The following is a 16496-nucleotide window of genomic DNA, read 5'->3' as shown; positions in this document are numbered from 1 at the left end:
GGGGCTCTTTCATTGGGTCCATAGATATTTATTATGGTTATATCTTCATGTTCAATTGATCCTTTAATCATTATATAATGTCCTTCCTTGTGCCGTATGGTGGTTTTTGTCTTAAAGTCAATTTGATCAGAAATTAATACTGCCACTCCTGCTTTCTTATTGTTGCCATTTGCTTGCTCTATCGTTTTCCAACCTTTGATTTTTGTCTATTTTTGTCTTTATCTGTAAGATGTGTCTCTTGTAGGCAACATATTGATGGGTTTTATTTTCTTATCCAATCTGCAACTCTCTATCTCTTGAGTGGTGCATTGAATCTGTTAACATTCAATGTAATTATTGACATATATGAATTAGTTGCTGTCATTTTCCTATGTGTTTCTTGATTGTGTCCCTGGTTTCTTTGTTCCATATTATTTTCTGTGCTGAGCTCATTATGTTTATGAATCATGTTATCATTTCCTTCGTTACCGTTGTTTTAGTATATGCTGAATATTTGTGCTTGTCCTCTTTTTTATTGTGATGGGAAGGTATATCATTTTTCTTTGAGGTTACCCTATGATTTATAATTTTATCCCCGAGTTTAGAACAGTCCATTCTGTCTTGCAACTCTCTTAACTTCCTCATCATTTAGAAGTTCTGTGACTACACAATCCTTTCCCTCTTTTTGTTTGTAGTTGTTTTCACTTGCCAATTGATATATCTGGTTCCCTGTTTACAATCCTATAAGCTCATTTTACTTTGCCTATGTTCATAGCTGTGGTTTCTGGGTTATGTCATCTTGTGTATTAATGGTCAGTTATTATTTGTTATTTTTGGTTCTCTGTTCAAAGGACTCCCTTTAGCTCCTCTTGTAAGGTTCGTCTGTTTTTAACAAATTCCCTTAGTTTCTGCTTATCTGGAAATCTCCTAATTTCACCATTATATTTGGGGGACAATTTTGCTGGGTATACAATTCTTAGTTGAAAATTTTTCTCTTTCACAGGGTTTTTTTATATACCATCCCATTGCCTTCTCACTTGCATGCTTTATGGTGAGAAATCAGAGCTTACTCTTACTGGCTGACCTTTGTAAGGAATTTTTGTTTTTTCAGTGCTGCTTTCAGAATTCTGTCTTTGTCTTTCGTTTTGATGAGTTTAATGATGATGTGTCTTGGTGAATTTCTTTTGGTGTATATCCTGTTTAGGGTTCACTGGACTTCCTGAATGGATATATTCTCAACTTTCATCATATCATGGAAGTTGTCCTCCAACAAATCTTGGACAATTTTCTCAGTGGTTTTATTTTTCTCTTCCTGTTCTGGAATTCCAATGACACATAACTTATTCCTTTTGATGTTATCTCACATGAACCTTAGGCTTTCTTCATTTTGTTTTGATTTTTTTTCTGACTGATTCCTTTCCAATGAAGTACTCAGGCATTTGTCTTCAATCTCATTAATTCTGTCTTCCATTGCATCAATTCTACTCCTTTGTCCTTCCAATGTGTTATCTATTTCTGACAATATAGTATTAATCTTCTGGATTTCTGTCTGTAGATTTAGAATAATTTCTAATTTTTCATTTATTTTGTCATTTTGTTCTTGTATTTTCTTCCAAAATTCTTCTAGGCTTTTTCTGTGTTTACTTTGGTCTGTCTCTCAATCCTTAAAGATACCTAAATATTATTGTTTTGAATTCCTTATCAGAGAGTTCCAATGCTGGTTCTTCCTCAAGGATGTGTTCTGGGTCTGTATCCTGCTCCCTTGTTTCCACCACTTCATCCTGCTTCTTTGTGTGGTCTGTGATTGTCTGTTGTCTCCAAGACAGCATGGTATTGTTGTATTTAGATGTCTGTTAACTGTTTGTGAAGAACAGCCAATGGTGATTCAGGCTCTTGTAGGTGGTTTTTTACTGTTGGCCTATTGGTGGAGAAGAAGGTAGTGACTCTCGCTCAGTAAGTGAAGTTGCAGGAGGTGGGGGTGTAGTTGTGTCTTATGGGGACTCTTGCTATCTCTCACTCAGACAAAAATTACAATTGAATAACAATCAAAAAACTAAAAGCACATGCACAAAAAACACACCATGTAATCACACAGGAACAGTAACCAAAAAAAGAGAAAAGGGAAAAAGAAGAAGATAAAAACAAGAGAACCTGCAATATCTGGGGATAGGGCTCTAAGAGAAAATGGTAGAGAAGGAGAATAATGAAGAAAAAAATGGGAAAAATGCACAAAGAAAAACAAGGAATGGGGTTAACCATGAGAAAAAAGGTGGGAAAGAAAAAAATTAAATTAAAAAATTTTTTTTTTCAACCAGGAACAAGGAAAAGAAAAAAAGCTGAAAACTAGGACTGGGGAGGGAAAGACTAAAGACTAATAGTAAAAAGGACAAAAGTATTAATAATAATTATAGCTTTAAAACAGACAAATACAAGCAAACTAAACACTAGAAACAAGAAAGCGAAAAAGAAAAAATAATAACAAGGAAAAAAAAATCAGTGGAGGCCAAGGCAGGGCACCCCGGCTCTGTCTGAGCACACAGACTGGGATGGACTTCCTGTGGACCCAAAAGGTGGGTGGGAGTGGGGGATGGCTGCACCTCTGTTCACCAAGCAGGTGTGGGGTATAAGAGTAACAAGAGGAATGTCACACCTTCTCAGTTGTGCAGGTCCAGAGTGTCCTTGGGGTTGCTGGGGAGCAAAACATGTTCTTAAGCCCCTGAAATCTGCGAAAGCACTGTCTCTTTAAATATCCAAAATGATCGAGCCGCTTGTAAACATTCAAAATGGTGGCGCCCTCCGGACAGTCAAAAGTCCACAGCTCAGTCCGCCTTTCTCTTCGCCTTCTCCGTTTATTCCCCAGCCACCAGAGCAGTTCTCTGTGAAGTTCCTGGCTAGCAGGACTGATTTTTAGGTTAATTCTTAGGTCCTACCACCACTCGGCACTCTCCAAGCTGTCTATACCTTCGTATGTCTCCTTTTTTGTTAGTTTCATGCAAATTCTTCTGCTAATTGGTATTTAGTCCACTTCAAATCCTTCCCTTCAATGCTCAGGGGTGCAGGATTATTTTCTGTGTCTGTGTTAATTGGTTTCTCTTTTGTTTGTTGAAGAGGGTCTATGCAATCTTTATGCCTCGCCAGCCATATTACCGGAACTCTCGAGAATATTTTCAAAGATTTTTGAGTAAATATTAATTCAATATAACTTGAAATAGAATCTACTAAGATATGTTCTCACTGATGGTGGATATATTTACAAACCTTATGAGAAAGTAAGGTATTTAGAGCCTAGTTACTCTGTGTCTTATTTATCAGCAAGTACTCTTTGGAAAATATGTTAATCTATCAAGCTTTATTGAACCACAGTAATAATAATGAACTTCAGTCATTTTCATGGACTTAACCATTATCAGTTGCAAAATTTTTTTCAAAAATAGAAGCTAAATATCCTGATTCCACAACATAGCATTTTGATGATTTAGCAGTGCTAAAGTTTTATTGCCGTGATGCTACGATTTATCGGCATCATGTAAGCCATGATGCTATGATTTATCAGGATCACGTACGCTACAACATGACACTCTGTGCAGGGTAGTCCATCATGTCTGTGTAAACATGAACCTACACCAAGCCATGACACAACCTCAGCAAACCCAAGCTGTTAGTGGCTGCTGAGATGGCTCCAACTTACAGTGACCCCATGCTATGTGAAACTTTCTGGGCTATTTTTCCAACTTTTCTGTAATTTTTGAGCTCAGGATAAAGAATTAATTTTTTCTTAATGAGAAGAACCACTATCAAATCACCATTAGCAAGCTCAGAATGACTTTGTAATTACTTTTTGTGGCAGGTTTGGTAACATTTCTTAATGAATTTAACCTCTAATTAAAAGCCAAAACAGAGCTCATATGTAAATCTTCTACAGTGGTAAAAGTCCCTGGATGGTGTAATTGATTAATGTGTTTGGCTGCTAATCAAAAGACTGGAAGTTTGAGTCCACCCAGTGGCACCTCGGAAGATAGGCCAAGTGATCTACTTCTGAAAACTCAGCACTGAAAATCCTATGAAGCACAGTTCTACTGTCACACAGAAAGTCACCGTGAGTCAGAATTAACTTGATAGCAACTGGTTTGGTCTTATGGCAATAAAGTCATTTCATCAACAACTGAAATTGTTAGAACTACAAGTAATGTCAAGCTACTATACACACCCTTCCTGAGCTACTGAAAGTTAAAACAAGAAGTCAAACTTCCATTCCTACATACATTTGCAGCAAATATATTCCAAGCTTAAATTACAGTCGCAGCAGGGTTTTTCACCACAATACAAATGCAAAGTAAATTTCAGTATTTCAAAAGCATTTAACTGTGCAATTGAGGAGCTTCCACCTAACCTTCTACTGGAACTCATTATTTACAATGTAGTGGTATATTAAAAAGCAAATATCAAGAGATGAATCTAATAGAAAACTACACATGCCTTCTAAGTGATCAATGTGCTCAATTTAAATCACATGCCAATGGACTGATGCCAGTATTTAGCAATAGCTACCTAAATGAAAAGCTATTTTCAAAAATGAAATGCATAAAATCTCATTACAGATACACATTGACAGATAGATGAACATTTGCATTCAATTTTGATGATGGGGAACATTAACTTTAAACCCAGATTAAGTAAAAAGCTATCCTTCACCAAAAACAGAACTTCATTTTTCTTATTAATAGACCTTTCTCACAAAAAGTTTTAAGAAGATTTAACAAGTATCTCAAATTTATCATGCTGAAAACTACCTTAGTGATTTTTCCACCCATCTCTCAACAAAAACTGTTTATCTAACATTTCAGTAAATGTGAACTCCTACTGATCAGACAAAACACTTGAAGTCATCTTTGATCATCTTTTTATCTCACATTCATTATCTCATTCATCAGCAAAAACTGCTGATTGGCTTTAATTGTAAAACTACAATGAAATCTTTGAAAGCTAGAACTCAATGGGACTGCCATATTTTCCATGTCCTGCAAGTTTTCCACCTTTGACAGAGTGCAGTTTTACCACTTTTCTATCACTCTCTATTAATGGAAAATATTTTGAGTTTTCCTTCTCTAACAAGTTTGTGCCTTATAAAGGTTCCAGCATTCACAGGTTTTACTGTACATCCAAAAATCTAACCACTCCTCATCATATCTTCCACCATCCTGGATCAAGTATAATCAGTGTTCACCTACAGTAATATCATTCTTACTGGCCTCGTTATTTCCTCGTTTATCTGCCCCTTTAATCTAATCACAGCAATGACAGATGTACTTTTTAAAAAATTTTATTGCTATAAAATAGTTGTAACAAAACATTTGTATTTTCAGCCAATTTCATGTGTACAATTCAATGACATTAATAACATCCATGTTGTACAACAATCATCACTATTTCTAAATTTTTTCATCACCCTTAACAGAAACTCAGTGCCCATAAGCAGTAATACCTGTTTTCCATCTCTGACCCCTTTCTAGTAACCACTAATAAACTTTGTTCTTTATGCATATGCCTATTCATATGAGTGGAAACTATTTGTGTTTTCCTTCTTATATGTCATATAAATGGAATCACAATATTTGCCAATTTGTGTCAGACTAATTTTACTTAACATAATGCTTTCAAGGTTTACCCATGTTGTAGCATGTATCAGGACTTCATTTATATTTATGGCTGAATAATATTCCATTGCATGTAGTGGTTACCAGGGGTAGGAGGAAGGCAAAGGGAGTGGTTAATGGTGATGGAAACATTGTACTGATTAAGGTTAGGGTTGCACAGCCAATTATAGTGATTTGTGTCCATAAATTTTACACTTGTAAAAAAAATATTGCACTGAATGCATATATCATATTTTGTTTATCCACTCATGTGTTCATAGACACCTGGTTGTTTCCACTTTCTGCCTATTGCAAATAATGCTGCTGCAGTGAAAACTTATATACAAGTATCTGTTTAAATCTCTGGTTTCAATTCTTTTGGAATGAAATTTTAGGGTGATAAGGCAATTTTATGTTTAACTTTTTGAAGAAATGCCAAACTATTTTCCATAATGGCTATACCATTTTACAATACTATCAACAATGTGCAGAGTTCCAGTTTTTCCACATCCTCATCAACAGCTGTTTTTCTAATAGCAGCCATCCTAGTTAAGTGAAGTGGTTTCTCACTAATTTAATTTTGAGTTTTGATTGCACTTTTCCTAATGACTAATGCCTTTCACCATCTTTTCATCTGCTTATTGCCCATATGCTTATCTCCTTCAAATAAATGTCTATTAAAGTCCTTTGCCTATTTTTCATCGGGTTGCCTGTTTGTTGTTGCTTAAAATTATACGCTAAATATGTTGCTTCTCAACCAAAAATCCTCCAATGGCTGACCATACGACTCAGCATAAATTCTTATCAATGGACCACAAGAAATAACATGATCTGTTCTCCACTCTCTCAAACCACTTCTTAGACATGATCTCCTCCTACTCTTCCTCTGGCTCACTCAATTTTTTATCACCCTGTGCTATTTGTGTTTCTTCTAACTTGGTTTTCAATTCCATGACACAACCTTTTAACTTGTTCTTCCCTCGCCAAGAATGCTGTTTCCAAATAAATACACTACTCATTACCTCACATCCCTTAGGTCAAATGTCATCTTCTCACAGAGTCCAACCTTGACCACCTTATATAACTTAGCAACTACACTTTCACACTCTATCTTACCAATCTCTATCCCATTACATTGCACTAATTTTCCACAGTAGCATTTATCACCACTTGACACATTATATATTTAATCATTTGTTTATCACCCTACCCCATTAAAAGATAAGCTCCACAAAGGCAGATTATTTATGTGTTTTGTTCAGGACTCTACAGAGAGTCTTTTAACAGTGCCTAGATTACAGTACGTGCTCAATAAATACTTCCTGAATAAATGAACAAAAAAAATTAGCTTTTCTGTGAATGCTTCCTCAGTTCCTTTTCCTTATGTAAGAAAAAAAAATAAATTTTATATATATATATATAATTATTTATAGATAAATAGAGAGTTGATTTACCATTGCACTAAGTGTTTCTTCCCAATCAGGCCGCTCTCGAGGGTGAATGTTTCTATGCAGTTCTGGAACAAAATCATCTTCTTCTGAGTGTATTGAAGACTTCATCTTCCTAAAGAGCAAAATATGAGAGACTGTGATAAGAACTTTAGTTTCTACAAAAGTTTTCCAATGACCACAATCCGAAGAGCAGAAAAATTACATCAGATTTGAAATTTAGTCAAAAGAGCTAAAGAAGCTACTACTGATTCTCCATTTCTATTCTAACTTTCAGGGATCTTTCCTGATCTACCCAAAACCTGTTTTTATTCCAGGAAACACAAAAGAGTTATAACCTAGATGGCCCATGGGAAATTATTATAGAAGGACTGATTTTACATATTCAACACAATTTAAAACTTGAAAGAATATGCAGCAGCAATTATTTATTCTGCATCAATATTTATACAACTGTGCTAAGAAATAACAGAATTCCAGGATGAAGAAGAGACGTGACTTCTAGTTCCAAGCTATGCAGTACATTATATCAAAGCAGCCCTCTTGATGAGAGCAATTATAAAAGTTAGACAAGCAAATAAAACCACTTGTTTGAAGGTACAAGAAGAAAGCAACCAATTCAGGTAGGATTTCTGGAGCTATAATCTTTGAGCATAAAAAAATCACACAATGTGAATTCCACATTCAGTCATGCTTTCGAAAACTGATTTTCTAAATCACAGTGATGGGAAATAGAAATCAAGCATAGCACTATAGTCTAACTGGCTGAAGAATCAGATAAGGTTGCCAAAGCAGATGAGATTTCAGAGGGAAATATTCCTCCCCCAAAATAAAAACTATAAAGAAAGAGCCTAAAATTCTACACACAAATCTCTCTCAAAACATTAACTGATTCCTACGTTATAAGTAAGTAGGACAAGATGCCAAGACTCCCGCCCGAAACAGCTGCTGAAAAGCTAAACAGTCCAGTGCATATACTTCAGCATCCCAGCAGTACTGAAGAGACAGAGGTTAGCATGCAAGCTCCACCAAGACAGAGGAACAGTACAGGGGAAAACCAACTCCGAGTTCTCAACTGGCATGCAAGAAGGACCATGTCTTAGGAGTAAGGGAAAAATAGAAATAGACAAGCTCTAAGGAAACTAAAACCAAGCATTTCATCTTTGAAGGAAAGTAACATTTTTTAAAAGCCTCTGACATTTTTTTTCATCCACATTATCATCTAATAAAAATTATAAACCATGCTAATAACAACAGATAGGGAGCTCTGGTGGCGTAGTGCCTCAGGCACTTAACTGCTAACCAGAAGGTCGGTGGTTCAAACCCACCAGCCACTCCTCAGAAAGAAGATTAGGTAATCTACTTCCATAGTGATACTGCCTCAGAAACCCAAGGAGGGTCGCTATGAGTCAGAGATGACTTGATGACACATAACAACAATAACAACAGATGAATAACAATGGAGGAAAAAAATTGAAACAGAAAGAGACTCACTCAGATTTTATAATTATGAGAAAACGACTTTCTCATAATGATTTTGATGCATTTCTGCTTTCTGCTTACAAATGTAAAAAGCCATAAGGAACTTTTTTCCAACCTACCAACAAGAAAATAATCAGATAATCTACAAAATTAGAGTTTTTGAACCAATATTAAAACTGAGATCTCAAGGCAACCAACTTCCCTATTCTAAAAAAAGACATCTCCAAGAAAAGATAGATCCTAAACAATGACTGGGACAAAGCACAGGAAGAAAAGATACACACAAGCTGGTAAGAAGAGTTCAGTTAAATTTTTGAAAGTTGCGAAAAATATTAATGATTAATACCTTCAGTAAAATGAAAGCAAAATGAATGATAAGATGAATTTCAAGAATCATAATATGAAAAAGAATCAAATGTTCATTCTAAAATTGAAAAATGCAGTATCGGAAATTAAGAACCCACTAAATGGGCTTAATAGAAGGATAGAGATGCCAAAAGAGAGGACTAATGAACTGAAAGGTAAGTCAGTAGAAATTATCCATATTGAAGTACACAGAGGAAGAAGGGATAAAAATACACAAAAAAGGGTAAAAGATAAGGAACTTGGTTAAAAGATCTCAAATATGTCTAAATTTGAGACTCAGAGAAGGTTATTTTAAAAATGATGCCTGCAAAGTTTTCAAAATCGATGAAACATATCAAATTACAAATTGCATTAAGTTCTATAAATTCCAAGATTTATTTTAAAAATAAATCAACAAGGCACTTAGGTATATAGTCAAACTTTTAAAAACCAAACACTAAGAAATTCTTATAAGCAGCCAGAGCATAAAACATTACTTGACTTTAAAGGAGCAATAAGAAAAATGTGAGAGGGCATTTCAATGGATATGACAAGATAATGAATTGAATCTTGAGCATGCTAAATGAAAAAAATTGACAGCCTAGAATTCTCTACCTTACAAAATTATCCATTTAAAAAACTTGTGAAATTAAGTTATTTCCACAAAAAGCTGAAAGTATTTACTTACAATAAACCTTACATAAAAGAAAAATAAAAGAGTTCCTCAAGCCAAAAGAAAATTATCCCAGAACTACAGAAATGAACCCCACCCCGCCCCCCAAAAAAGGCAAAAGAAGGTAAAATACAAGTAAATATATACCATTTAAAAGCAAAAAATAATGTTTCATAGGAGCTCTGGTAGCGTAGTGCCTAAGGCACGTCACTGCTAACCAGAAGGCTGGTGGTTCAAGCCACCAACCACTCCTCAGAAGGAAGGTTGGGCAATCTACTTCCTTAGTGATACCACCTCAGAAACCCAAAGAGGGGTCGCTATGAGTCGGGTCCAACTCAACGGCACATAACAACAAGAAGAACAAGGTTTATAATATAAGGACATTTAAAAAGTATAAAAAAGTAGCAAGTGTACAGGGAGAGGTATAGAAGGCTACTTGTTGGGGTCCTCCATTGGTTCACACATGATTAAGGATACACGCTGCAATCTCTATGCCAGCCACTAAAAGAGTAATAAATAAATGTAACTAAAAAAGGTAACAGGAAAACAATTTTGAAAAATAAAACATACTTGATGAATCCAAAACAAAGCAGGAAAGAAAGAATAAAGGCACAAAGAATAAACAAAACAAATTAAAAATACATGTATCGAGATGGTAAACTTAAACCCAAGAATATTATTAAAATATTTTTGTTGTTGTTGCTGTTGTTGTTGTTTGCCATCGAGTCGGCCCCGACTCATAGCGACCCCTCCTTGGGTTTCCGAGGCAGTATCACTACGAAAGTAGGAATGCTCAACCTTCCTTCCGAGGAATGGCTGGTGGGTTTGAACCGCCAGCCTTCTGGTTAGCAGTCAAGTGCCTTAGCCACTATGTTACCAGAGCTCCTAAAATATTTTTAAGTGATTAAAATATTTTTAAGTGAACTAGTAGGTGAGGATCGGAAGGAAGGTTGGGCAATCCTACTTCCGTAGTGATACTGCCTCGGAAACCCAAGGAGGGGTCGCTATGAGTCGGGGCCGACTCAACGGCACATAACAACAACAACAACAACAAGTAGGTGAGGATGTAGATAAATTGGAACTCTCATACAGTTCTGGTGGGAAAGTAAACTAGTGCATCCCAGTGTGGAAAACAGTTTGATACTTTCTGAAAATGTTAATCAAGTTACCATGTGACCTGACCTAGCAATTCCACCCCAAGGTATTTAACCAAAAAATGAAAATAGTATGGCCACAAAAGCATGTACATAGATACTCTACTCATAGCACCATTAATTTTTAATAGCTAAAAAATAGAAACAACACAAATGCCTATAAACTGATAAAGGATAAAGAAAATATGCTAGACCCAAATGATATTGTTACTGTTTTTAGGTTCTGTCAACTCAGTTCTGACTTATAGTGACCCATAAAAAGAAATAAAATACTGATTCATACTACCACATGGCTAATCTTGAAAACATTATGCTGAGTTAAAGAAGCTTGACAGAAAAGACCACACATTGTATGATTACACTTATATGAAATATAAGATAGGCAAATCCATTGAGAAAGAAAGTAGATTATTAATAGTTGACTGGGGATTGGGAGAATGGTAATGGAGAGTAATTGCTAACCAATATGGGGCATAATTTCTAACCAGTATTGGGTTTCTTTTGGGGGATATGCAAATGTTATGGAATTAGACACTGGGGATGATTGCCCAACTTTGCAAATATGTTAAATGGCAATGAACTCTACATTTTAAATGGATGAATTTTGTGCTATGTAAATTACATCTCAATAAATGTAAATGGAATAAAAATTCCAATTAAAACACAAAGATCATAAGACTGGATTTAAAAAACAACAAATATATCATCAGAGATACACTTCAAATATAAGAACACAGAAATGGGAAAAAATATAGAATGAAAAAAATGACAGCATACAAACGTTAACCAAAAGAAAGCTAGCATAGCTATATACACATCAATCAAAGCAGACCTTAAGCAAAACATATTACTAGAGATAAAGTAGGGTATTTCATAAAGATAAAAATATTGATCCAACAGGTTGACAAAATAAATCTAAAATCTGTATGACACAACACAACACAAAATACATAATGCAAAAGTCAAAATTATTAGGAGAAACAGATAATCCACAATTATAGCTGGAAATTTCAACAAATACTTCTCAAAAATCGATGAAATAAGGAGACTGAAAAAAAAAATTACACATATATGGGAGATGTGAAAAATCTGATTTTCCAACTTGAATATAGAACATTAAAACCAACAAGTGCAGAACATAGTCTTTTCAAGTGCATAGGAAACATTTACCAAAAGAAACTATATTCTAGATCCTAAAGCAATTCTCAACAAATTTAAAGAATTTAAATCATGAACATCATGTTTTGTGACCACCACAAAATTATACTATAACTCAATTACTGAAAGATAACTAGAAATTCTCCCAAATGTTTTGAATTTAAGAAACACAATTTTTAATAACCATGGGTCAAGATACAGAATCACAATGGAAATAAGAAAATATTTTATCTGAATGATAATGAAACTATGACATTAAAATTTGTAGAATATAACTAAAGCAATATATAGAGTAAAATTTTCTAAATGAATATTTTTGGTAAAAAAAAGACATGTTGAAAATCAATTATCTAAATTTCCATCACAAGAAACTGGAAAAAGAATACCAAATTAATCCAAGGAAAGGAGAAAGAAAAAACAAAGAAATAAATGAAATAGATAGGGGTTGTATAATAGAGAAATCAACAAAGCCAAAAACTGATTCTTTGGAATATAATAAAATGAACAACCACTAGATCAAGACTGATCAAGAAAAAGTGGAGAAAACACAATATAAAGAATAAAAAGGAGGATATCACTGCAGAGCCTATAGACATAAGATTTGAGGGCACTGAGAACAACTTTATGTCAATATGCTTGAAAATTTACTTGAAATGGGCAAATTCCATGAATAGCACAACTTACCAAAACTGAAACAAGACACCAAAAAAAATTTGAATAGTTCAGTAGTCATTAAAGAAATTGAATTTGTAAGAAAACTCCAAGACTAAATGGATTCACTGGTGAATTCTTCCAAACATTCAAGGAATTAATAACATTAGTCCAGAGAATAAAAATAAAAGGAACACTTCTCAACTTGTATCCTTAACCCAGGACAGCCTTGATACTAAAAGCTGACAAAAACATTTCAGAGAAAATCACAGGCCATTATCATGAACTCAGCTGCAAAATTCCAAAACAAAAGATCAGCAAATTGAATCCAGTAGCACACAAAAAGGAGAATAAGAATATACAGTAAACAAATGAGTTTAAATTTAGAAATGCAAACTGATTTAATTCTAAAATCACTCACTGAATTCACATTATTAAAGGAAAAAAAATCCATATAATCTTAATATATAAAATTTAACTATTCATGATTTCTTAAAAAAAGAAAAAAACAGAACTGACATCATACTTTTAATGGTAAAATACTGAATGTTTTCTTCCTAAGGTCAGAACAGTACAAGAATGTCTTGTATCATTATTATACTTGAAGTCCTAGCCAGTTTCAAAAAAAAAAAAAAAATGGGAGGGGGTAAAAACAAAATTAAAAGTGTAAGAATTGAAATGGTAAAAAAAAAAAAAAAAAAAAAAATTCATTATCTGAATGTGACATGATTGTGTCCAGAGCCTACCTAAAAGACTCTCCAATTAGAATAAGCTAATTTAGCAACATGGCTGGATATAAACCTAATATGTAAAGCTAAAATTTATTCTTGTCGGTTATCTTAACTGGATTGTATAAATTCATCAAGCTTCATACTTTAGATTTATAGATTTTACTGAATGCAAATTATACCTCAATAAAAGTATAAAAGAAAAGCTTACTATAAACATGGTCCATTAACTTAAAAAATACAAAACATAGGTTTATATACATTTTGTGTCATGTAACAATAAGTCAACTCCATAAAATCTTAATATCTGCTCATTGACTCTTTCTTATAACTTTTTATTGTGATTTGGCTGGAAGTTTACACAGCAAATTGGTTTTCCATTCAGCAATTCATATACATTTTGTTTTGTGACATTGATAGCAATCCCCACAATGTAACAGCAATCATCCCACTTAACTGGCTCTTTTCTTCTGTTTTTAAAATTATGAAAATGTAATCCTTGAAGTGTTTAATTGTATTTTCAAAGAAAACAGCAAAGCCTACTGCTAAGAACTGTCAACCAAAAAATTTGAAAAACCAAATGAAATACTTAAAGGGTTTTCTCTAAAACATCTCCAGTCTTGAACCTGGATGTTTTCAATCAAAGAAAAATAGGAGAGAAAAACACTTTTCTCAAAATTAAAAGACGGTGGGGACCAACCTTGCCACCTTGTTGCTTCCCTCATGGATAAATTATCTAAGCCTTGACATACACTCACTTAATATTTGCATGAGATTCTTGTTTGTAACTGATTAAAAATTATACTTTGATACTGTTGAAGTTTCAAAGACATGTCCAAGTAGAATTACCTTCTGAAGACTAATTAAACCACAATGTCTGAGAATGTACCTCATGGACTGGTGAATCCCATGTATATCTTACCCTAGCCTTTGCGGTATATTTCAAACAGCATTAGCTTCACTTTTCTTTTCAATCTGTTTTAGTTTATTTCTGGTTCTCTGCCAACTTCAGGTATAGTCTGCATCACTGTGGCACTAGAATCCCCACTGGGAGCAACAATGATTGGAATTTTGATTTATGGTCTATCAGTTAGTGATCTTAGACAGAGACTGAGATCAAGTCTTTGTCAGGTAAGAGACAACAGAGAGTTTGGTTCATCTGTCGATTTTCATTTGTATGTGCAACACCATGCTCACTTCCACTGGGGAAAAAAAAAAAAGGCAGTTCTTTGAAATCTATCTGAAGCAGGAAGTTTCATGTTCTCTGTTTATTTTACCCATAGCTGAAGTTACAAACATGAAGCAGTAAGTTTTCCTTGTGTCTGTCTGCATCTAACTATTATACCACTGGAAGGTATAATATACAGCCCATCCCCAAGTACTGAGATCCACTCCTACGTGTGTCTTTAAGAATTTTTGTAGGTAAGTTGGAACAGGTACGCATAGTTCTTACTTAGCCTAACTTTAGTGCCAAAGTAAATAAATAAAGGAGCTCTGGTGGTAAAGTGATTAAGGCATTTGGCTCCTAACCAAAATGTCAGTGGTTCGAACCCACCAGCCACTCTGCAGAAAAAAAGAAGAGGCAGTCTGCTTCCAAAAAGATTTACACCCTTGGACGCCCAATGGAGGTTGCCATAACTCGGAATTGACTTGATGGCAGTAAGTTTCGTGTTGGTTTGGAGTGCAAATAAAGGAGCTCCAATGGCACACTGGTTAATGCATTAGGCTTCTAACCAAAAGGTCAGTGGTTCAAATCCACCAGCCGCTCTGCAGGAGAAAGATGAGGCAGTCTGTTTCCATAAAGATTTATAGTCTTGGAAAACTTATACTGTAAGTGTCCCATAGGGTTGCTACAAGTTGGAATCAACTCAACTGCAGTGGGTTTGGTTTTTGGTTTTAGTCCAAGAAAAGGCTCAAACCTTTTCAATGATTTAAAAGTTTCATGTGCAGCAACTAAAGGTGATTGTGATGAAGAATATGTTGAGAGCTAGGGTTGGTTCAATCATTTCAAAGTGAGGGTAAATTTATATAATGTTAAAGGGTGAGTAGGAGTTGTCTGTAAGTCGGACACTGATAACCTGGAGACTTACCAAATTTCCTACCTTCAGAAGATACTGATAAATTAATTACAAAGCATCTTAAAATACAGGCAATCTGTTCCAGTTGGTTTATACAGACTATGTGTTCGTATAAAGTTAATACTTTAGAATTTTTAGATAATAAAGAAATTGAACTTCTAATACTTCAAATATGCTAGATTTTTAAGCGGGGAGTAAAGGGAATTTCTTATAGAAATTGCTAACTTTTAAACATTTTTCTACAAGAAACAGAGCTCATGTAATCATGTCTGCACAAATTGCTTGATGATTATGGTTTTTAAAAAGTCACCTATCTTTTCCCTGATATCATCAGTGTAGAATATAATTAGAAAGTACATGCAGTTTATTTTTGCAATAAAATGTTGGGTTATTTTCTCATTGAGCAACAGAATAATCAGAATTTTCCAAACTTCTTATGATAGTTTAAGAATCAAATAAACTCCTACCCAATGCTTAAGATTAGGAAAAATATAAAATTGTGTGTTCAAATATATTGCATTGTAACAGACTTTTCTTAACACTAATAAAAGTTTTCTGCAAAATAAAGTTTAAACACTATGTGTAAGATAGTGATAATTTTAAGACCATGAGTTAATACTGAGTTAAATAATAAGTAATGTGCAGATTATTGCATTATTGCCAAGTAAGATTATATAAAAAGGGTGTGTGTCCCTGCACAATTTGTGTTCAGTAACTTTGCTGTTTGCTAAAATACTTCTTGTATATGACAAAACGTTCTCAAAGACCTCCTCCAAGCTCTCTGTGTGAAATATGTTGGTTATTTTCATTAAAAGTTATAGTTAAGAGACCTTGCAGAAGATGGCGGACTAGGCAGAAGGATTGCACAGAACCTCTTCAACAAAGAAAAGGGAAACCAATTAACACAAACACAGAAAATAATCTTGGACCCCTGAGCCTTGAAGGGAAGGATACAGAATGGAACTAAACCCCAATTAGCAGAAGAATTTACGTGAAAATACCAAAAAAAGGAGACACACGGAGCTGCGGTCTGACAGCGAACTGAGTGACCCTGACAGTACAGGCGGCTCGGAGATCCCGACTAAAATCACCCGGCTAGCCAGGGACTGCACGGACTGTGCAAGGTGGCTGGGGAACAAACAGAGAAGGTGAAGAGAAAGGTGGGCT

At 34.6% G+C, this 16496-nt stretch overlaps 1 protein-coding gene across 1 annotated transcript in view; it reads right to left on the bottom strand.

Moving 5' to 3' along the window:
- ARHGAP32 (Rho GTPase activating protein 32) overlaps positions 1-16496 on the bottom strand; it is a 511643-nt gene that overhangs the window by 426820 nt on the left and 68327 nt on the right. Inside the window, exon 2 of the mRNA XM_042783085.1 lies at positions 7067-7175. Within this exon, the coding sequence (XP_042639019.1) occupies positions 7067-7175 (109 nt within the window). The remainder of the gene's footprint in view (positions 1-7066; positions 7176-16496) is intronic.

Source organism: Orycteropus afer, unplaced genomic scaffold (assembly GCF_000298275.1).
Source record: "Orycteropus afer afer isolate SDZICR_OR568_19922 unplaced genomic scaffold, OryAfe1.0 scaffold00649, whole genome shotgun sequence".
Lineage (NCBI taxonomy): Eukaryota > Metazoa > Chordata > Mammalia > Tubulidentata > Orycteropodidae > Orycteropus > Orycteropus afer.
This window is presented reverse-complemented; position numbering and strand designations above follow the sequence as displayed.